Source organism: Ranitomeya variabilis, chromosome 2 (genome assembly GCF_051348905.1).
Source record: "Ranitomeya variabilis isolate aRanVar5 chromosome 2, aRanVar5.hap1, whole genome shotgun sequence".
Classification (NCBI taxonomy): Eukaryota; Metazoa; Chordata; class Amphibia; order Anura; family Dendrobatidae; genus Ranitomeya; species Ranitomeya variabilis.
Genome location: NC_135233.1, coordinates 824,559,835 through 824,582,191, shown reverse-complemented (window position 1 = coordinate 824,582,191; position 22,357 = coordinate 824,559,835). Strand labels below are relative to the sequence as shown.

General features: G+C 42.9%; 1 protein-coding gene across 2 annotated transcripts in view; it reads left to right on the top strand.

Annotated features, from left to right (window-relative positions):
- Window positions 1-4,597: 4,597 nt before the first annotated feature.
- Window positions 4,598-22,357, top strand: part of LOC143809943 (elongin-A-like) — a 124,249-nt gene continuing 106,489 nt past the window's right edge. Inside the window, exon 1 of one of the 2 annotated variants that reach the window (XM_077292891.1) lies at window positions 4,598-4,776. In XM_077292891.1, the coding sequence (XP_077149006.1) occupies window positions 4,702-4,776 (75 nt within the window). In that variant the 5' untranslated portion in view covers window positions 4,598-4,701. The remainder of the gene's footprint in view (window positions 4,777-22,357) is intronic. The other variant, XM_077292892.1, reaches the window with a different exon arrangement.

Below are 22,357 nucleotides of genomic sequence, written 5' to 3'. Positions count from 1 at the left end.
CTGAATAAAGCTGAGCTTCAACCTTCAGTTCCAAATTACCATTTTTAAAAATGCCATTGGCTGTTCCGGCCTACTAAAGGTGTCTGTCTGCCCCTGCCTGGTGTTGTCCTCAACTGAATAAAGCTGAGCTTCAACCTTCAGTCCCAAATTACCATTTTTAAAAATGCCATTGGCTGTTCCGGCCTACTAAAGGTGTCTGTCTGCCCCTGCCTGGTGTTGTCCTCAACTGAATAAAGCTGAGCTTCTACCTTCTGCCTCTTACTAACTGCTGTTTTTTTAAAAAATTGGCTGTTCCGGCCTACTAAAGGTGTCTGTCTGCCCCTGCCTGGTGTTGTCCTCAACTGAATAAAGCTGAGCTTCAACCTTCTGTTCCAAATTACCATTTTTAAAAATGCAATTGGCTGTTCCGGCCTACTAAAGGTGAATGTCTGCCCCTGCCTGGTGTTGTCCTCAACTGAATAAAGCTGAGCTTCAACCTTCAGTTCCAAATTACCTTTTTTAAAAATGCAATTGGCTGTTCCGGCCTACTAAAGGTGTCTGTCTGCCCCTGCCTGGTGTTGTCCTCAACTGAATAAAGCTGAGCTTCAACCTTCTGTTCCAAATTACCATTTTTAAAAATGCAATTGGCTGTTCCGGCCTACTAAAGGTGTCTGTCTGCCCCTGCCTGGTGTTGTCCTCAACTGAATAAAGCTGAGCTTCAACCTTCTGTTCCAAATTACCATTTTTAAAAATGCAATTGGCTGTTCCGGCCTACTAAAGGTGAATGTCTGCCCCTGCCTGGTGTTGTCCTCAACTGAATAAAGCTGAGCTTCTACCTTCTGCCTCTTACTAACTGCTGTTTTTTTAAAAAATTGGCTGTTCCGGCCTACTAAAGGTGTCTGTCTGCCCCTGCCTGGTGTTGTCCTCAACTGAATAAAGCTGAGCTTCAACCTTCAGTTCCAAATTACCATTTTTAAAAATGCCATTGGCTGTTCCGGCCTACTAAAGGTGTCTGTCTGCCCCTGCCTGGTGTTGTCCTCAACTGAATAAAGCTGAGCTTCAACCTTCAGTTCCAAATTACCATTTTTAAAAATGCCATTGGCTGTTCCGGCCTACTAAAGGTGTCTGTCTGCCCCTGCCTGGTGTTGTCCTCAACTGAATAAAGCTGAGCTTCAACCTTCTGTTCCAAATTACCATTTTTAAAAATGCAATTGGCTGTTCCGGCCTACTAAAGGTGTCTGTCTGCCCCTGCCTGGTGTTGTCCTCAACTGAATAAAGCTGAGCTTCTACCTTCTGCCTCTTACTAACTGCTGTTTTTTTTAAAAATTGGCTGTTCCGGCCTACTAAAGGTGTCTGTCTGCCCCTGCCTGGTGTTGTCCTCAACTGAATAAAGCTGAGCTTCAACCTTCAGTCCCAAATTACCATTTTTAAAAATGCCATTGGCTGTTCCGGCCTACTAAAGGTGTCTGTCTGCCCCTGCCTGGTGTTGTCCTCAACTGAATAAAGCTGAGCTTCAACCTTCTGTTCTAAATTACCATTTTTAAAAATGCGATTGGCTGTTCCGGCCTACTAAAGGTGTCTGTCTGCCCCTGCCTGGTGTTGTCCTCAACTGAATAAAGCTGAGCTTCTACCTTCTGCCTCTTACTAACTGCTGTTTTTTTTTAAAATTGGCTGTTCCGGCCTACTAAAGGTGTCTGTCTGCCCCTGCCTGGTGTTGTCCTCAACTGAATAAAGCTGAGCTTCAACCTTCTGTTCCAAATTACCATTTCTAAAAATGCCATTGGCTGTTCCGGCCTACTAACGGTGTCTGTCTGCCCCTGCCTGGTGTTGTCCTCAACTGAATAAAGCTGAGCTTCAACCTTCAGTTCCAAATTACCATTTTTAAAAATGCCATTGGCTGTTCCGGCCTACTAAAGGTGTCTGTCTGCCCCTGCCTGGTGTTGTCCTCAACTGAATAAAGCTGAGCTTCAACCTTCTGTTCCAAATTACCATTTTTAAAAATGCAATTGGCTGTTCCGGCCTACTAAAGGTGTCTGTCTGCCCCTGCCTGGTGTTGTCCTCAACTGAATAAAGCTGAGCTTCTACCTTCTGCCTCTTACTAACTGCTGTTTTTTTAAAAAATTGGCTGTTCCGGCCTACTAAAGGTGTCTGTTAGCCCCTGCCTGGTGTTGTCCTCAACTGAATAAAGCTGAGCTTCAACCTTCAGTTCCAAATTACCATTTTTAAAAATGCAATTGGCTGTTCCGGCCTACTAAAGGTGTCTGTCTGCCCCTGCTTGGTGTTGTCCTCAACTGAACAAAGCTGAGCTTCCACATTCTGGCTTTCGCCCTATACTATCAGATATTAAACTGCATTTGGCCTACTAGTGTGGTTATGCCCTTGAAACAGTGTCTGCTGCTCTTGGGTTTGCTACTCCACTGAACAAAGCAATGCCGCCTGTTTAGTCCTGTTACCAATTTTGAACTGCATTTAGCCTACTTTATTCTTTGGCCCTATATCTGTTTCCTCCTCATCCTGCCCATTGCCCAGCCACTGCTAGATGAGTCTGCTGGTACATTGACCTAGACCACTACATTCCCCTTATACTCTACACAGCCAGAATCTGACCCTGCTGAAAGTAAGGTTCCCCTTCCCGCATGTTATACCACCTTACACAGGGACAGAGAGGAAGGTGCAGATGAAAGTGCAGGTTCCTTCATCAGGTGGGGGGGCATACTCGTTGGCGACGTCACTGGCACAGGGCCCCTCAGAGTACGCAAAAGTGTCGCTGCTGGTGGGAGGCGCCCCCGCCATGCAAACACACATCGCTGTACTTTGAGGGGCCCTGTGCCAGTGCCAATGCGAACGAGTGGGCCCCCCCTGCTTGCTCAGGATCACAGCACTTGCAACGTTGAAATACTTACCTTTCCCTGCAACACCGCCGTGACGTAGTCCGCATTTCCTGGGCCCACGAAAAACTTGAGCCGGCCCTACTCCCCCCACAACTTTTGCCAAATGACCCCCAATTCCCTATGCCCAACTATTATTATAAAGTTAATTAAGATTGACAAGCTTCAGAAACAAGAATGGATGTTTTTGGCATTAAAATGGGCACTGTAGGTGTTTTCCTGGCCTCCACTCACTGCCGACTATGCTTCCCCATTGACTTGCATTGGGTTTCGTGTTTCGGTCGATCCCCGACTTTTAGCGATAATCGGCCGACTGCACTCGACTCGACTCTGGACAAAATCGGGTTTCACAAAACCCGACTCGATCTTAAAAAAATGAAAGTCGCTCAACTCTATTCAGCACAAATAAATGTTTTCAAAAAAATAAAAAACAACCATATCTCCCGCCTGTCCAACATACTGTCCCATGCCATGATCCTTGTCTGAGATAAGTGTTTTTCAACCTGGATGGTGTCAAGATGTGGTCGTCCAGGGAGAATGAGCTGCTGCGAGTGCAGCATCAGTGACTAGCGGTGACGTCAGGTCACTGAGTCTGCGTTCCCATCTCACTTCCTTGTGAGCCAGGCCAATGAACTGCGGTGACCTCAGTGAGATCACCTCTAGCACTGTGAGAAAAAGTCTCATGCTGCGGCGCTGAGCTCAGTGAGTTCACCGCAAGAAATTTTTCATGGTCGTGCTTCCTAGAAAATTAAGTGTTTGGGGTCCATGCCCATCTCTAGTTCGTACGTTTACAATGATTCCAAATTTATATCGGTTTGTTCAATGGTATTGGTGTTAGGTGAGTATAATTGTGTTTGTTATTTTTAAAGAAAAATGGAAAAGTGTGTTTTGCTTTGATTTCAAATAAAACACTTTCTTCTGGCTGTGTCTTTATTTACCATACAACTATAGGATTAGTAATGGATAGGTGTCTTAAAGATGCCTAGGATTATTGATGTGAGTGCTTCTATAATGGGCTGCTTGCTGTAGTTTAGAGAAAATCAGTTTTATGAGCAAGAGATTATCAGTAGAGGACTAGTAAACCTGCAGTCCTCCATATTATGAACTCTATATAACTCCATCCCACCACTAATTGGCAGCTTTCTGTCTATGCACAGTATGCACAGAAAGCTGACAATCAGTGGTGTGGGCGGGGTTACACAAAGCTCAACATTAAGATAACTGGTAGATTTGAAGCAGATAAAACAATTTTTTTATGAAAACTGCATCAAGCAGCCCAGTAAGTGATACATCACTGAAATCAGGATTTCTGACTCTACATCTTGCTGCTCTCAGATAGATTACAAAAAACCTGGTAACAGATTCCTTTTAGTAACTTTGTAAATATTTTCTTTTACTTTAATTTTGTGCATTTCAAATAATTGTAGGTTTTAATTTTTTTCTAGTCGACATTGTAAACTTTTGCTTTGTCCCCAGGGAACAGAAAAACAATAGAATACTGAATTCATATGAAATGGACGTAAAACATAAAACTAGAAAATTAATAGATAATATGGAAAGAAAAGTATTTAGTAGCTCCATATTTTATTTAAATTATGTGACATGTTATAAAAATGCATTCTGAAGGTGGTATTTCCCTTTAAATCATTCCAAATGACTTTGCTTGTCTTATTGTCTCCAAGCAGCGCCAAGCCATGAGATTTATAAAGTCACATGATTGTCTGACGCATGTGATTTAGGCAATCACATGGTAACATGATGTCATTTGTGACACCAGAATCTAACGAGCAGCTAAGACTTTGGAAGCAACTACTATTTGCAAAGAGCTTTCAATATGGACTCTCAGAGCCTTGTGCAAAGAGTCCAGCAACTACAAGACCGACTCGGGCACACGCAGGACCCTAAAAAGGTATCAATCATAACGCACCGCATTATACAATATTGTGTAATAAATAATAATGAAATATTTCCCTTTTTATGAAGTTAGGCTAATTACACCATGTTCTGTGTTGTAAGATAAAATGGTAAAGATTATTTTGTGTAATAATTTGTTAGGAATTTAATTACTTTGTTCACTTTATTGTTAAAAAAAATATTTACCTGTTTAATTTTTTTGCAATTCCTAAAGCAGCATGTAATATTTAACAGTAGTGTGATTGGGTTGTAACCCTGATGGCTTTCTCCTGCTGGATCCATGAAATCTACAGCCAGGAAAAGGTGTTTTACTTGCTGTGTACAGACATAAGGCCCACATGCAATCTCTAATTGTGTGGTTATCGGGAAGTATTTTGCCGGCCTTGTTCATATTGGGAGCGCTATTCTGGCCTGCATTCTATATTGGAACAGGTGTTGGGGGAAGTGCAGCGCTGCCTGGTTCTGGGACAGGGATCATCTTGCACATCAAGTCCATTTGGTATAATGTTTAACATGTTAAGGCAGCGTACAGACAACTGTACAGCGCAATATTAAGTTTTTTGTTTTTTTAGATAAAATTCTCTAGGTCACATCCCCATGATGAGGTTTTGATGATGTAGATTTTCTATATCTATCAAGTAATTACTTGCCTTCTTGAGAGAGATATATATATATATATATATATATATATATATATATATATATATATATATATATATATATATATATATATATATATATATATAATTTTTTTTATTTTTTTTTTCTGTGATTTTTGACTCTTGTAGGTTTTATACAAAGCTGCTTTGCTTTTGACGCTTCCTGATATTTGGCTTTGATAAATAGAGTTGGGTGCGGATTACATGTTTTTTTTATTCACCTGCGGACTTTGCGCATCTAATGTAAATCTATGGGAAAATTTCACACATTAAAACTCAGTATATCCGCAAAAGAAATAGATGTGGATTTGAAACGTACACCCCTGTTTAGTTCATGTTGAGTTAAAAAAAAAAAGACAAACAAACAAAAAAAAACACAGGGGACATGAGATTTCTACAAATCCCATCCACTTTGCTGGAACTGTAAGGCTATGTTCACACGTTGCGGTTTTTGCTGCGGATCCGCAGCGGATTTGCAGCTGCGGATCCGCATCAGTTTTCCATGCAGGGTACAGTACAATGTTACCCTATGGAAAACCAAAACCGCTGTGCCCACTTTCCTTTTTTCGGCTTGAAAATCCGCGCGGATTTTCTGCGGAAAAAAAGAAGTAGCATGTCAATTCTTTCTGCGGATTCCGCAGCGGGTTTCCACCTGCACCAATAGGAAAATGCAGCTGGAAACCCGCAGTGGAATCCGCAGTAGAAAAAGGACAGAAAACCGCAGTGAAAACCACCGCGGTTTTGCACTGCGGTTTTTCCAAATCAGGACCTGAAAAATCCGCAGCAAAAAAAGGACAGTGTGAACAAGCCCTAAGGGTGTGTCCACGTTCAGGATTGCATCAGGATTTGGTCAGTATTTTACATCAGTATTTGTAAGCCAAAACCAGGAGTGGGTGATAAATGCAGAAGTGGTGCATATGTTTCTATTATACTTTTCCTCTAATTGTTCCACTCCTGGTTTTGGCTTACAAATACTGATGGAAAATCCTGACCAAATCCTGATGCAATCCTGAATGTGGACACATACCCTAAGGGTATGTTTCCACGTTCAGGAAACGCTGCTTGTTTGACGCTGCGCAGCGCTGCAGCGTCAAACAAGCAGCGTCCAGATGTTCCTGCATAGTGGAGGGGATTTGATGAAATCCTGTCTCCACTATGCGTGGAAACCCGCACGCGGCGGCCCTGCGACTACGGACATGCTGCGCGTCTTTTCAGATCGCAGCATGCCCGTACATATCACAGGGCCCTATGGGAGAGAGCGATCATCCCGGATGTGAAGAGTTAACACATCCGGCATGATCGCGTCCCATTAAGGGGGCGGGGCTTAGCGCCGAGCGGCATCACCGCTGCGGCGATAACGCCGCCCATCCGTACCGTGGACACATACCCTTAGGGTATGTGTCCACGTTCAGGATTGCATCAGGATTTGGTCAGGATTTTATGCAGGTAAAATCCTGACCAAATCTGCACCTGAGGCCACTGGCAGGTCACCTGCGTTCTTCTTCTTGCGTTGTTCTAAAAAGACGTGCTGCATGTCCGTTTCTGTGGGTGTGTCGCATGCATCTTTTAATGCATGGTGGAGACGGGATTTCATGAAATCCCCTCCACTATGCTGTAACATCTGGACGCTGCGTTTTTGATGCTGCAGCTCTACGCAGCGTCAAACACTCAGCGTTTCCTGACCGTGGAAACATACCCTAAGGGGCGCTGTGTCTTTGGAGCTTCGAGAATATGCAGCATTTAAACCCCTCATAGGCAACACACACATAATTGGAAACACATAGTTTGAAACCGCCTTAGGCCGGCGTCACACTCAGCGTATGTAAATACGGTCCGTTTTTTACGGCCGTAATACGCAGAAAAGTCCCCAAAATAGTGGTCCGTATGTCATCCGTAGGCAGGGTGTGTCAGCGTATTTTGCGCATGGCATCCTCCTTATGTAATCCGTATGGCATCCGTACTGCGATATTTTCTCACAGGCTTGCAAAACCGACATCTAATGGATTTATGTGCTCAAATGTTCGGTAAAACATATATACAGTGTATGTGTGTATGTATATATGTGTATATATATATATATATATAATTTATTTTATTCTGTATTTATATTTAATTCGGCGTGATATATGTGAAAAGCCGGTAATTCAATTGCCGGCTTTTCATTTCTCCTTCCCAAACCCGACATGATGAGACATGGTTTACATACAGTAAACCATCTCATATCCCTTTTTTTTTTTTTTTTTTTGCATATTCCACACTACTAATGTTAGTAGTGTGTATGTGCAAAATTTTGGCGCTGTAGCTTGTAAAATAAAGGGTTAAATGGCCGAAAAAATTGGCGTGGGCTCCCGCACAATTTTCTCCGCCAGATCGGTAAAGCAAGTGACTGAGGGCAGATATTAATAGCCTAGAGAGGTTCCATGGTTATTGGCCCCCCCTGGCTACAAACATCTGCCCCCAGCCACCCCAGAAAAAGGCACATCTGGAAGATGCGCCTATTCTGGCACTTGGCCACTCTCTTCCCACTCCCCTGTAGCGGTGGAATATGGGGTAATGAAGGGTTAATGCCACCTTGCTATTGTAAGGTGACATTAAGCCAGATTAATAATGGAGAGGCGTCAATTATGACACCTATCCATTATTAATCCAATAGTACGAAGTGGTTAATGAAACACACACACATTATTTAAAAGTATTTTAATGAAATAAAGACACAGGGTGTTGTAATATTTTATTAGACTCTTAATCCACCTGAAGACCCTTGTCACCTGGAACAAAGTTTCAAAAAAACAAAAAACAATATTCCATCCCTTCCGTCATTCTGTCCCACGTTGTAAATCCATCTGAAAGGGTTAACTAATTTTACAAGCAGAAGCCTGTTAATGCAGCCGCTTCTGCCTGTAAAAACCCGGGGAATGAATGGGAAGCAGGGTGACCTGTAGTTACCTTGAGTTGCGGTGAGTCACCCCCTGCTGGATGTCCTCATATGAACTTGAGCGTGGGAAAAATTCCAAGACTCCAGTTCATGAGGACATCCAGCAGAGGGCGCCTCACCGCGACTCAAGGTAACTACAGGTCACCCTGCTTCCCATTCATTCCCCGGGTTTTTACAGGCAGAAGCGGCTGCATTAACAGGCTTCTGCTTGTAAAATTAGTTAACCCTTTCAGATGGATTTACAATGTGGGACAGAACGACGGAAGGTAAGGAATATTGTTGTTTGTTTTTTCGTAACTTTGTTCCAGGTGACAAGGGTCTTCAGGTGGATTAAGAGTCTAATAAAATATTACAACATGTGTCTTTATTTCATTAAAGGACTTTGTAATTATGTGTGTGTGTTTTATTAACTATTTCATACTATTGTATTAATAATGGATAGGTGTCATAATTGACGCCTCTCCATTATTAATCTGGCTTAATGTCACCTTACAATAGCAAGGTGACATTAACCCTTCATTACCCCATATCCCACCGCTACACGGGAGTGGGAAGAGAGTGGCCAAGTGCCAGAATAGGTGCATCTTCCAGATGTGCCTTTTCTGAGGTGGCTGGGGGCAGATGTTTGTAGCCAGGGGGGGCCAATAACCATGGACCCTCTCTAGGCTATTAAAATCTGCCCTCAGTCACTTGCTTTACCAATCTGGCGGAGAAAATTGTGCGGGAGCCCACGCCAATTTTTTCGGCCATTTAACCCTTTATTTTAGCAGCTACAGTGCCAAAATTTTGCACATACACACTACTAACATTAGTAGTGAGGAATATGCAAAAGAATAAGGGATATGAGATGGTTTACTGTATGTAAACCATGTCTCATATCCTGTCGGGTTTGGGAAGGAGAAATGAAAAGCCGGCAACTGAATTACCGGCTTTTCTCTCTAACACCGGTGCGTATTTCTCGCAAGTCACATTGCTGGTCCGTGTGTAATCCATATTTTTTTCGCCCCCATAGACTTTCATTGGCGATTTTTTTTTTTTTTTTTTTTTTTTTTTTTTTTTTTTTGCGCATTACGGTGACAAACGCAGCATGCTGCGATTTTGTACGGCCGTAGAAGACCGTATAATACGGATGCGTAATATACGGCAGATAGGAGCTGGGCCATAGAGAATCATTGGGCAGTGTGTTATGCGTATATGCGTATTTTACGGGTGTATTTTCTGCGCTCATACGTCCGTAAAACTCGCCAGTGTGACGCCGGCCTTAGGCCTCTTTCACACTTGCGTCGTTTGGCATCCGTCGCAATCCGTCATTTTGGGGAAAAAAACGGATCTAGCAAATGAGCTTTCAGGATGCGTTTTTTTTCCCCATAGACTTGTATTAGCGACGGATCGCGATGGATGGCCACATGTCGCGTCCATCGTGCAACAGATCCGTTGTGTTTTGGCGGACCTTCGGCACGAAAAAACGTTCAAGTGAACGTTTTTTTTTTGTTTTGTTTTTTTTTTGTCCGTCGCGTCCGCCATTTTCTACTGCGCATGCGCTGCTGAAACTCCACCCCCTCCTCCCCGGACTTCAGAATGGGCAGCGGATGCGTTGAAAAACTGCATCCGCTGCCCACGTCATGCACAAATTTCACAACGTGCATCGGTACGTCAGCCCAACGCATAGCGACGGACCCGTACCGACGCAAGTGTGAAAGAGGCCTTATTTGTTACTTCTCTTGTAAGGTTGCTTTCACATTGTGTTGTGTGCACCCTCTTGGGCTTATATCCGAAATTCAAGGCAAAAGTGGGACATTTGCGCCATAGGGCTGTTTTTTTTGTTTTTTTTTTCTTTTGTATATATAAAATAGCGGGCAGCTTCACAAGCAGCAGTCTCCTCAAGAGTAGTCAGAGGTGTTCTTTTAAATGCTTTGGGATTTTGGAAACCTGAACTGGTTGTTCAACATTTTTCAAGATTTGTAGACCGTTTTTCAAGTGAATTTAGGTACAGAATATATTAAAAAAATACGTATTACAGTTAAGCCATGTGAACATATCTTAAAGGGATGTACACACTTAAGCTAATTTCCCATGATAAGTATTTTGTGGTTTTTTTTTTTTGTTTTTTTTTTCCTGCTGCGTATTTTTGTGCGCAAAAAAATGCTTCATGGTACAAAAAAGTGAGTTTGATAAATTTTATGCCTACTGAGCTGTTACTTAACACTGTAAATTGACGTGCAGTTTTGAAATCAGAAGCATGTAATTTGTCTTGTAAATATGCGGTTTATTTATATTTATCAACATAGGCTTAACCCCTTAACAACCGCTGATCCGCCTTTTAACGGCGGCAGTTAAGGGTACTTAAACCACAGTGCCGTTAATTAACGGCGCTGTGGAAAAAGTGAATAGCGCCCCCCAGAGTCGGATTCTCTCTGGGGTCTCAGTTTCCAGGGGTAGCCGAAACCCCAGAGAACATGATTCGGGGGTTTTTTACCAACCCCCGGGGTTGCGATCGCCGGTAATTAACCGTTTACCAGCGGTCGCAAAAAAAAAACAAACAAAAAAAAAAACGCAATTTCCCGTTTAACTTTTCTGTCCTCCGATGTGATCGCACATCAGAGGACAGAGAAATGGGCTCCCCGATCGCCCCCCGATACTCACCTGTCTCCCCCGGTGCTCCTCGTGGCTCCCGATGGGCGCCGCCATCTTGTTCCAGAAAAAAAATGGCGGGCGCAGTGCGCCCGCCGGCCGGCACCCGGGAGATCTTAGCCGACCCCTGTTTTGCGATCGCCGGTAATTAATTGTTTACCGGCGACCGCAAAAAAAAAAAAAAGCGATGTGTAATTCTCTGTCCTCTGTGATCACACATCAGAGGACAGAGAAATAGTGGGATTCGGGGGCCCTGCTATACTTACCAGTGTCCCTGGGTCCTCCTTTGTCCCCTCCTGGCTGCCGGCTTCTTCCTCCGGTAAGAAAATTGTGGGCGCATGCGCAGTGCGCCCGCCATGATCTGCCGGCCGGCAGCTAGAGGAGTTGGGGCTAAATTTAGGGTTAGGGTTGGGGCTAAATTTAGGGTTAGGGATGGGGCTAAATTTAGGGTTAGGGTTGGGGCTAAATTTAGGGTTAGGGTTGGGGCTAAATTTAGGGTTAGGGTTGGGGCTAAATTTAGGGTTAGGGTTGGGGCTAAAGTTAGGGCTAGGGTTAGGGTTGGGGCTAAATTTAGGACTAGGGTTGCGGCTAAAGTTAGGGTTAGGGTTGGCATTAGGGTTACGTTGGGGATTAGGGTTAGGTTTGGGATTAGGGTTAAGGTTAGGGTTAGGGGTGTATTGGGATTACGGTTAGGGTTGAGATTAGGATTAGGGGTGTGTTTGATTTAGGGTTCTGATTAGGTTATGGTTGTTTTGAGGTTAGGGTTGTGATTAGGATTATGGATCGGGTTGGGATTAGGGTTAGGGGTGTGTTGGCGTTAGGGTTGGAGTTAGAATTGGGGGGGTTTCCACTGTTTAGGTACATCAGGGGGTCTCTAAACGCCACAGCCAATTTTGCGCTCAAAAAGTCAAATGGTGCTCCCTCCCTTCTGAGCTCTGCCGTGCGCCCAAACAGTGGTTTACCCCCACATATGGGGTATCAGCGTACTTGGGATAAATTGGACAACAACTTTTGGGGTCCAATTTCTCCTGTTACACTTGTGAAAATAGGGATCCAAGAAGTATCGTTTCTCCTTGCGGAGAGTGACATGAGAAGCATGTCGAGGTGAGGAGACTTAAAGCCGCAATGCTCCTCTGGTGAAATATGCAAATTGTCTCTTCAGAGAGGAAGAAGACTAGAACTCTAGTGCCACCTATTGGAAGTAGCAATCCTAACAGTCAATGTCGACCCTTTAATGAGCCTTGTCACATGACTTAGGATAATAGACAAATCAGAATCTTAATTTGCACTGACGAGAGGCAGTACCCCAAAACAGAGTCTGCAAATTGAGATTCTGGTTTGGCTATTATCCTAAGTCATGTGAGAAGGCTCATTAAAGGGTTGACATTGACTGTTAGGATTGCTACTTCCAATAGGTGGCCCTTGTGAAAATAAAAACTTGGGGGCTAAAAAATCTTTTATGTGGAAAAAAAAATATTTTTTTATTTTCATGACTCTGCATTACAAACTTCTGTGAAGCACTTGGGCATTCAAAGTTCTCACCACACATCTAGATAAGTTCCTTTGGGGGTCTAGTTTCCAAAATGGGGTCACTTGTGGGGGGTTTCTACTGTTTAGGTACATCAGGGGCTCTGCAAACGCAACATAACGCCCGCAGAACATTCTATCAAAGTCTGCATTCCAAAACGGTGATCCTTCCCTTCCGAGCTCTGCCATGCGCCAAAACAGTGGTTTACCCCTACATATGGGATATCTGCTTAGTCAGCATAAATTGCACAATAAATATCGGGGTCCTATTTCTCCTCTTACCCTTGTGAAAGTAAAAATTTGGGGGTGAAAATATCATTTTTGTGGAAAAAATGATTTTTTTTATTTTCATGGCTCTGCATTATAAACTTCTGTGAAGCAGTTGGGGGTTCATAGTGCTCACCACACATCTTGATAAGCTCTTTGGGTGGTCTAGTTTCCAAAATGGGGTCACTTTTGGGGGGTTTCTACTGTTTAGGTACATCAGGAGCTCTGCAAATGCAACATGACGCCCGCAGACCATCCCATCAAAGTCTGCATTCCAAGCGGCGCTCCTTCCCTTCCGAGCCCCGATGGGTGCCCAAATAGTGCTCCCCCCACATATGGGGTACCGGCGTACTCAGGACAAACTGGTCAACAGATTTTGAGGTCCAATGTCTCCTGTTACCCTTGAGAAAAAAAAATTCAGGCTAAAAAATCATTTTTGAGGGAAAAAAAAAAAGGATTTTTTTATTTTCACGGCTCTACGTTCTAAATTTCTGTGAAGCACTTGTGTGTTGAGCACTTTAAACCCCCCATCTAGATAAGTTCATTAAGGGGTCTAGTTTCCAAAATGGGGTCACTTGTGGGGGGTTTCTACTGTTTAGGCACATCAGGGGCTCTCCAAACGCGACATGGTGTCCGATCTCAATTCCAGCCAATTCTACATTAAAAAAGTAAAACGGCACTCCTTCTCTTCCAAGCTCTGCGGTGCCCCCAAACAGTGGTTTACCCCCCACATATGGGGTATCAACATACTCAGGAGAAATTGCACAAAAACTTTAGTGGTCTAATTTCTCCTGCTACCCTTGTCAAAATAAAAATTTTGGGGCAAAAATCATGTTTGTAGAAAAAATTTGTTTTTTTTGTTTTTCCACGGCTCTACGTTATAAACTTTTATGAAGCACCTGGGGGTTTAAAGTGCTCACCACACATCTAGTTAAGTTCCTTAAGGGGTCTAGATTCCAGAATGGTGTCACTTGTGGAGCGTTTCCACTGTTTAGGCACATCAGGGGCTCTCTAAACATGACATGGCATCCAATCTGAATTCCAGCCAATTCTACATTGAAAAAGTAAAACAGCACTCCTTCTCTTCCAAGCTCTGTGGTGCGCCCAAACAGTGGTTTACCCCACATATGGGGTATCGGCGTATTCAGGTGAAATTGCACAAGAGAATTTATGGCTAAATTTCTGTTTTTACACTTGTGAAAATAAAAGAAGTGGTTCTGATTTAAAATGTTTGCAAAAGAAAGTTAAATGTTCATTTTTTTCCTTCCACATTGTTTCAGTTCCTGTGAAGCACGTAAAGGGTTAATAAACTTCTTGACTGTGGTTTTAAGCACCTTGAGGGGTGCAGTTTTCAGAATGGTGTCACACTTGGTTATTTTCTATCATATAGACCCCTCAAAATGACTTCAGATGTGATGTGGTCCCTAAAAAAAAAAAGGTGTTGTAAAAATGAGAAATTGCTGGTCAACTTTTAACCCTTAGGCCGGCCTCACACTAGCGAGTTTTACGGACGTATGAGCGCATAAACTACGTCCGTAAAACTCGCAAAATAAACGGCACAATTATTCTCAATGGGGAGGCTCCTATTAGCCGTATATTACGGTTCAGTATTATACGGCTTTCTACGGCCGTACAAAATCGCAGCATGCTGCGTTTGTCACCGTATTGCGCAAAAAAATCGCCAATGAAAGTCTATGGGGGCGAGAAAAATACGGATTCCACACTGACCAGCAGTGTGACTTGCGAGAAATACGCAGCGGTGTTAGTGAAAAGTCGGTAATTCAATTGCCGGCTTTTCATTTCTCCTGCACAAACCCGACAGGATATGAGACATGGTTTACATACAGTAAACCATCTCATATCCCCTTTTTTTTTGCATATTCCACACTACTAATGTTAGTAGTGTGTATGTGCAAAATTTCAGCGCTGTAGCTGCTGAAATAAAGGGTTAAATGGCGGAAAAAATTGGCGTGGGCTCCCGCGCAATTTTCTCCGCCAGAATGGTAAAGCCAGTGACCGAGGGCAGATATTAATAGCCAGGAGAGGGTCCATGGTTATTGGCCCCCCCGTGGCTAAAAACATCTGCCCCCAGCCACCCCAGAAAAGGCACATCTGGAAGATGCGCCTATTCTGGCACTTGGCCACTCTCTTCCCACTCCCTGTAGCGGTGGGATATGGGGTAATGAAGGGTTAATGCCACCTTGCTATTGGAAGGTGACATTAAGCCAGATTAATAATGGAGAGGCGTCAATTATGACACCTATCCATTATTAATCCAATTGGTGGAAAGGGTTAAAAAACACACACACACACATGATTTAAAAGTATTTTAATGAAATAAACACAGCGGTTGTTTTAATAATTTATTGTTCTCTCAATCCATCAGGAACACCCTCGCTTGGAAAAATAATAAACGCACAAGATACATACCTTCTGGTGAACCGTCTCGTCCCACGAAGTAATCCATCTGAAGGGGTTAACTAATATTACAGGCAGGAGCCCTGCTAAATGCAGCTGTGCTCCGTGCTTGTAATTCCCCAGCGAATGAATGAAATGTAGGTCATTGACCTACATTTCCTTCAGTCGCGGTGAGGCGCCCTCTGGTGGATGTTCTCATGAACTGCAGCCTGGGAACTTTTTCCCACGCTCCAGGTCATATGAGGACATCCACCAGGGGGCGCATCACCGCGACTGAAGGAAATGTAGGTCAATGACCTACATTTCATTCATTCGCTGGGGAATTACAAGCACGAAGCACAGCTGCATTTAGCAGGGCTCCTGCCTGTAGTATTAGTTAACCCCTTCAGATGGATTACTTCGTGGGACGAGACGGTTCACCAGAAGGTATGTATCTTGTGCGTTTATTATTTTTCCAAGCGAGGGTGTTCCTGATGGATTGAGAGAACAATAAATTATTACAACAACCGCTGTGTTTATTTCATTAAAATACTTTTAAATCGTGTGTGTGTGTGTGTGTGTGTTTTTTAACCCTTTCCAACAATTGGATTAATAATGGATAGGTGACATAATTGACGCCTCTCCATTATTAATCTGGCTTAATGTCACCTTACAATAGCAAGGTGGCATTAACCCTTCATTACCCCATATCCCACCGCTACAGGGAGTGGGAAGAGAGTGGCCAAGTGCCAGAATAGGCGCATCTTCCAGATGTGCCTTTTCTGGGGTGGCTGGGGGCAGATGTTTTTAGCCACGGGGGGGCCAATAACCATGGACCCTCTCCTGGCTATTAATATCTGCCCTCGGTCACTGGCTTTACCATTCTGGCGGAGAAAATTGCGCGGGAGCTCACGCCAATTTATTCCGCCATTTAACCCTTTATTTCAGCAGCTACAGCGCTGAAATTTTGCACATACACACTACTAACATTAGTAGTGTGGAATATGCAAAAAAAAAGGGGATATGAGATGGTTTACTGTATGTAAACCATGTCTCATATCCTGTCGGGTTTGTGCAGGAGAAATGAGAAGCCGGCAATTGAATTACCGGCTTTTAACACATATCGCGCTGAATGAATTCTAAATACAGAATATATATATATGTGTCTCAATGAGAGAGATATATATATATATATATATATATATATATATATATATATATATATATATATATATATATATATATATATATATATATATATATATATATATATATATATATATATATATATATATATATATATATATATGTTCTCCCGAACATTTGAGCACATAAATCCATTAGATGTCGGTTTTGCAAGCCTGCGCGAAAATCTCGCAGTACGGATGCCATACGGATTACATACGGAGGATGCCATGCGCAAAATACGCTGCCACACCCTAACTATGGATCAATATTTTGGGAACATTTCTCCATAGTACGGACGTATAATACGTGGCGTATTGTCTTACGCCCAGTGTGAGGCCGGCCTTATAACTCCCTAACAAAAAAAAGTTTTTTCCAAAATTGTGCTGATGTGAAGTAGACATGTGGGAAATGTTATTTATTAACTATTTTTTGTGACATATCTCTTTGATTTAAGGGCATAAAAATACAAAGTTTGAAAATTGCTAAATTTTAAAAATTTTCACCATATTTCCGTTTTTTTTCCCATAAATAATGGCAAGTAATATCGAAGAAATGTTACCACTACCATGAAGTACAATATGTCACGAAAAAAAATCTCAGAATCAGCAGGATCGGTTAAAGTATTCCAGAGTTATAACCTCATAAAGTGACACTGGTCAGAATTGTAAAAATTGGCTCGGTCATGAAGTACCAAATTGGCTGTCACTAAGGGGTTAAAGATGTGGAAAATCCACAGTTAAAAAAACAAAACAAAAAACAAACGAAAAAACACGTGTGTTTGAAGTGCATATCCACAATGGAAACGCATGTAAACCGTATTTGACTATATGGCCGGGGTCACACTTGCAACTGAAATGCGAGAAACTCGCGCCTCATTGTATTTCTATGCAGCCGCCCACTCCCGAGTGCCGCGGGCAGTGCTGGGTATTGAGGCGAGAGACTCGCACAAGTTTCTCGTATTGCAGTTGCAAGTGTGACCCTGACATATCAATGACGTTTTATCAAAGCTAAGTAACAGGATGTTTAAAAACAAAAAAAATAAAAAAATAAAATTTATTTGATCCCTTAATTAACAGGTGATTTTTCATTTTTGCGATTTTCTCAAGTACTCCTCCATGACAGCACACAGGAGGATGTCACCCCACCCTTATAGGGACAGGAAACAATAAGAGGTCAAATAGCCCATCACTCATCATTTTCTCTCCAGTGCTTTTCCTGTCCCTATTGGGAGGAAGAAGTCATCCTGTGGTACTCTGTGCCAGCGGCGGAGACTGCTAAAATACCTGGACAGCCAGGCAGTGGAGAATGGCTGCTCTGCCTCTCCTCTCCAATTCTGCTCCTGTCTCCTTGGACTCAGAACTCCCCATCCATTCTGCTCCTTTGTGTAAAGTTTGGCGAGTGTCAGGCTGGGGAGCTGAGAGGAGAGGACCCTTCCCCTCCTCTGTATGCTGGCACTCTCGGCCGGGGGTGACATGGGACGCCTGGCACTTCCATGCATTCCCGAGTCACCGGAAATTACATCAAATGCCAGGCACTCCCTCATAACGTCGCTACCGATTGCGTTCCACGCTGTACCACAAAGTGCGCTAATGGTGGCTATTTACATTCAGGATTCGACAGCAGGATAACTGCCAGTGATTGTAAGGGTCCCCACACCTTGCTTTCACAATTGAAGTAGGGGAAGAGAGCCTCTAATGAGATGAGGGTGCTGCGTTCGGTCACTTGTATATGTGTTCCGGACAGAAGACACTCTAAGGTAGGACAGACTCCCTTTTTTTTTTTTTTTTTTTTTTTTTAATGTCATAGAGGGTTTAAGTTCTTTCTGCTCTGCATCTGCAGAGCCCAGTGCAAATCCAGTCCCAGTAAGTTTCCTGGCAATGGGCTTCCCTCTCCATGGTGCAATTTGTTATATATAGTTGCCTTACTTTTCGTCCTCCCCTCTTTCTTTCAGGGGGACAAGGATCTTGCACAAAGGAGTAAAACTAAAATAACAAGCTGTAAATGTGCAAAATGTGCTAAGAAGCTTTCATCCTCCCATAGAAAACTACTATGCGAGAGATGAACAGATAAGGTTAAGGAGGAGCGGCGTTCCTTAATGGAGGAAATTAAGAGGATGGTTTGCCAAGAGATCCAATCTTCCCTTGCCTCTTTCTCCCACATCTGGGATCCCTTAAAAAGGCTTAGAAAGGGAAAATAAGCCTAGAGGACGAGATTCCCAAGAGGATCACATGTCTATGCCGGAAGAACTACTGGAAAGGGTGAACTAACCTAAAACCCAGACGTACCCCAGGAGAATAAAACATATTATTTTTCTTCTGAAGATATGGTAGAACACCTTACTGCAGTACGGAATACCATGGAGGTATAGGAAGAGACGACCACCCAAAGGAATCAGGAAGAAATGTTCGGGGACCCCCCAATCAAAAAAGAAAATGGTATTTCCCTTACACTAAAACGTCCGTCCAAAACCTAATCTTGGATGAATGAGAATCTCCTGAGAAGTGGCTAAGCATTCCTGTCAAGCGAATATATAGGTTCCCAGTCAATGAGAAAATGTCAAAATGTTAGTCTGAAATACCTAAGGTCGACATCCATTTAGCAAGCGTGGATAAGAAAACAACATTGCCATTCGAAGATTACTCTTAGCTTAAAGGGACTCTGTCACCTGAATTTGGAGGGAACAATTTTCAGCCATAGGGGCGGGGTTTTCGTGTGTTTGATTCACCCTTTCCTTACACGCTGGCTGCAATATTGGATTAAAGTTCATTCTCTGTCCTCCATAGTACACGGATGCGTAAGGCAAGATTGCCTTGTGCAGGCATGTACTACGGAGGACAGAGAATGAACTTCAATCCAATATTGCAGCCAGCGTGTAAGGGAAGGGTGAATCAAACACCCGAAAACCCCGCCCCTATGGCTGAAAATTGTTACCTCCAAATTCAGGTGACAGAGTCCCTTTAAGGATCTTTTAGAACGGAAGATGGACAGTCTATTAAAGAAATCCTGGGAGATTTCAGCCGCCCTACTGAAAACAAATGTTGTCTCTATATGTTTAGCTCGATCTGTGTAGCTCGATCTGTGTTCTGGTGGCTCAATCGGCTGGAAGATCATCTTAGTAACTCTGTAAGACAGTCTGGCTAAAATCATGGAGCAGAGATGTGGCTTCTTAAATTAAGCTTTGTTCCATTCTCTTCTGGGGAGAATACATGTTCTGACCAGCTCTGGATGACTTCCTAGATAAGGTCTAGACAAGAAGAAATCTTTACCTGAGCCAAAGACCTTCAGGAAGAGATCCTTTGTGCTTCCTCCCAAGAACAACTCTCTCAATACAAAGAGAAGGGAAAGTCAGTCCAAGAGTAATGACCCCTGCTTCTGAAACTGGAGAGATTACTCCTGAAGATACTAAATCTTGTAGAACAGACATCAGGGCGTTTTGTAATTTTGGAGAAGAAAGGTGAGTTAGTTTCAGCCTTTGTGAAGGACCGAACATGGTACCACAATATAAGTTATTGTACATCATGGAGGACAGGAGGAACATTCAATTTTTACTCCTTCTTGGACCGACTTCAAGATCCATGAGTTTGAGCAAATCCCGAGCCAATGGGGGAAGAAATTTGAAATACAATGTCCTACTATTCAGGGGTCATTGCTTGTTTTGTTGCTGTTTTTGGGAGAGAAATATATTTCTGCCCCTTTATCAAAACCTTGGAACAAATACATCATTTATAGGATGTTCAGGATGAAGTCCATCAAGTCTACTGTCCACCTGATGGGGCAGAACTTCATCATGGCAACCATAGATTTTACAAACAAAAAAAAGGCCCATATGGGTTACTGGGTGTCACAGGTGTGTATAGAGAATTCCAATAGATTTGATTTAACCCAGTTAATCCAATAGTCAACAGTTAATTTGTATTTAATGTGGATTTTAAATATTTGTTTTTTCATGTTGTTGAAATCCTTGGGGAAGGATCAATACCGCAAGGGGTTACTGTTGGCTATTGGATTAACTGGGTTAAATCAAATCTATTGGAATTCTCTATACACACCTGTGACACCCAGTAACCCATATGGGCCTTTTTTTTTTTTTTTCTCCTTCCCTATACTACATTTGCGGTCTTGATTCAGTACTCATTTGGACCTGGAGGAAGACACATGTCGTCCATAAGTAGTGTTGAGCATTCCGATACTGCAAATATCGGGTATCAGCCGATATTCGCTGTATTGGAATTCCGATACAGAGTTCCGATATTTTTGTGATATAGGCACTTCCGATATCTGATAAGTTCCCAGGCGTGTGCGGTGCGTATGGTTCCCAGGGTCTGGAGGAGAGGAGACTCTCCTTCAGGCTCTGGGATCCATATTCATGTAAAAAATATGGATATACTCACCCCTCCGACGGACCCGGACCTCAGCCGTGCAACCGGCAGCCTCCGTTCCTAAGAATGCAGTGAGTGTAGGACCTGCGATGACGTCGCGGCTTGTGATTGGTCGCGTGAGCGGTCACATGAGCAGTCACGCGACCAATCACAAGCCGCAACGTCATCGAAGGTCCTTCACTCTGCATTCTTAGGAACGGAGGCAGACACTTGCAGCGGTGACAGCCAGGGCTCGTCTGAGGGGTGAGTATATCCATATTTTTTATTTTTATTCTTTATTTTTTACATGAATATGGATCCCAGGGCCTGAAGGAGAGTTTCCTCTCCTTCAGACCCTGGGAACCATCCAGGATCACTTCCGATATTTGTGTCCCATTGACTTGAATTGGTATTGGGTATCGGTATCAGCGATATCCGATATTTTTTGGATATCGGCCGATCCAATCCGATACCGATACTTTCAAATATCGGAAGGTATCGCTCAACACTATCCATAAGGGATTGAATGTATGCAATATTGTAACTGAGGAAATCTTGAACTTTTTAATGGATAAACAAAAGATATATTTTACTCTACCATTGGACTGATCGCTGGAGAAACAAAATGTGTATGTATGTGTGTGTGTATATAATATATATATATATATTTATATTATTTTTTATTTTTTTTTATTTTTTACATTACCCATTAAAAACAACTAAGAACAGTGAACAATTCCACCCACAGTGATCCCGCAAATGAACAGGTATATGGATCATGCCTTAGTCACAATACACACTTGACCCACCCCGGATAGAACATCCTGGTGTCAACTTCTTATATGTTGCCCAAAGTTCACAAGGACGTCAACAAGCCACCAGGCCATCCGATTGTCTCAAACATAGGTCGCCTGTGCGAGAGGGCATGCATATATATTGACTTTTTTTGCAACCATTGGTACTGGAACTACCTTCTTATATCAAAGACTCATCACACTTCATCACGTCTTTACTAGAGATTTCTCTTGCCCCAGGGGAGATTATGGTCACCTGTGATGTCGAATCATTGTATTCGAATATCAACCATGATGATGGCTTGCAGGCAGTGCTCTTTTTATTGGATTTACAACACGGTTCAGACAGGATGCACGATTCTGTCCTTGTGGACTTACTTGACTTCATTCTTAGGCCATGTGCACACGTTGAGTATTTTTCGCTTTTTTTCCGCGTTTTTTGCTATAAAAACGTGATAAAAACTTGAAAAAAACCGCTTACATATGCCTCCCATTATTTTCAGTGTATTCCGCATTTCTTGTGCAAATGTTGCATTTTTTTCCCGCGGAAAAAAAAGCAACATGTTCATTAAATTTGCGGAATTGCGGGGATTCCGCACACCTAGGAATGCATTGATCTGCTTACTTTCCGCATGTGGCTATGCCCACCATGCGGGGAGTAAGCAGATCATGTGCGGTTGGTACCCAGGGTGGAGGAGAGGAGACTCTCCTCCACGGACTGGGCACCATATAATTGGTAAAAAAAAAAAAAAAAAAAAAAAGAATTAAAATAAAAAATAGTCATGTACTCACCTTCGATGGCCCCTGGAGTCTTCCCGCC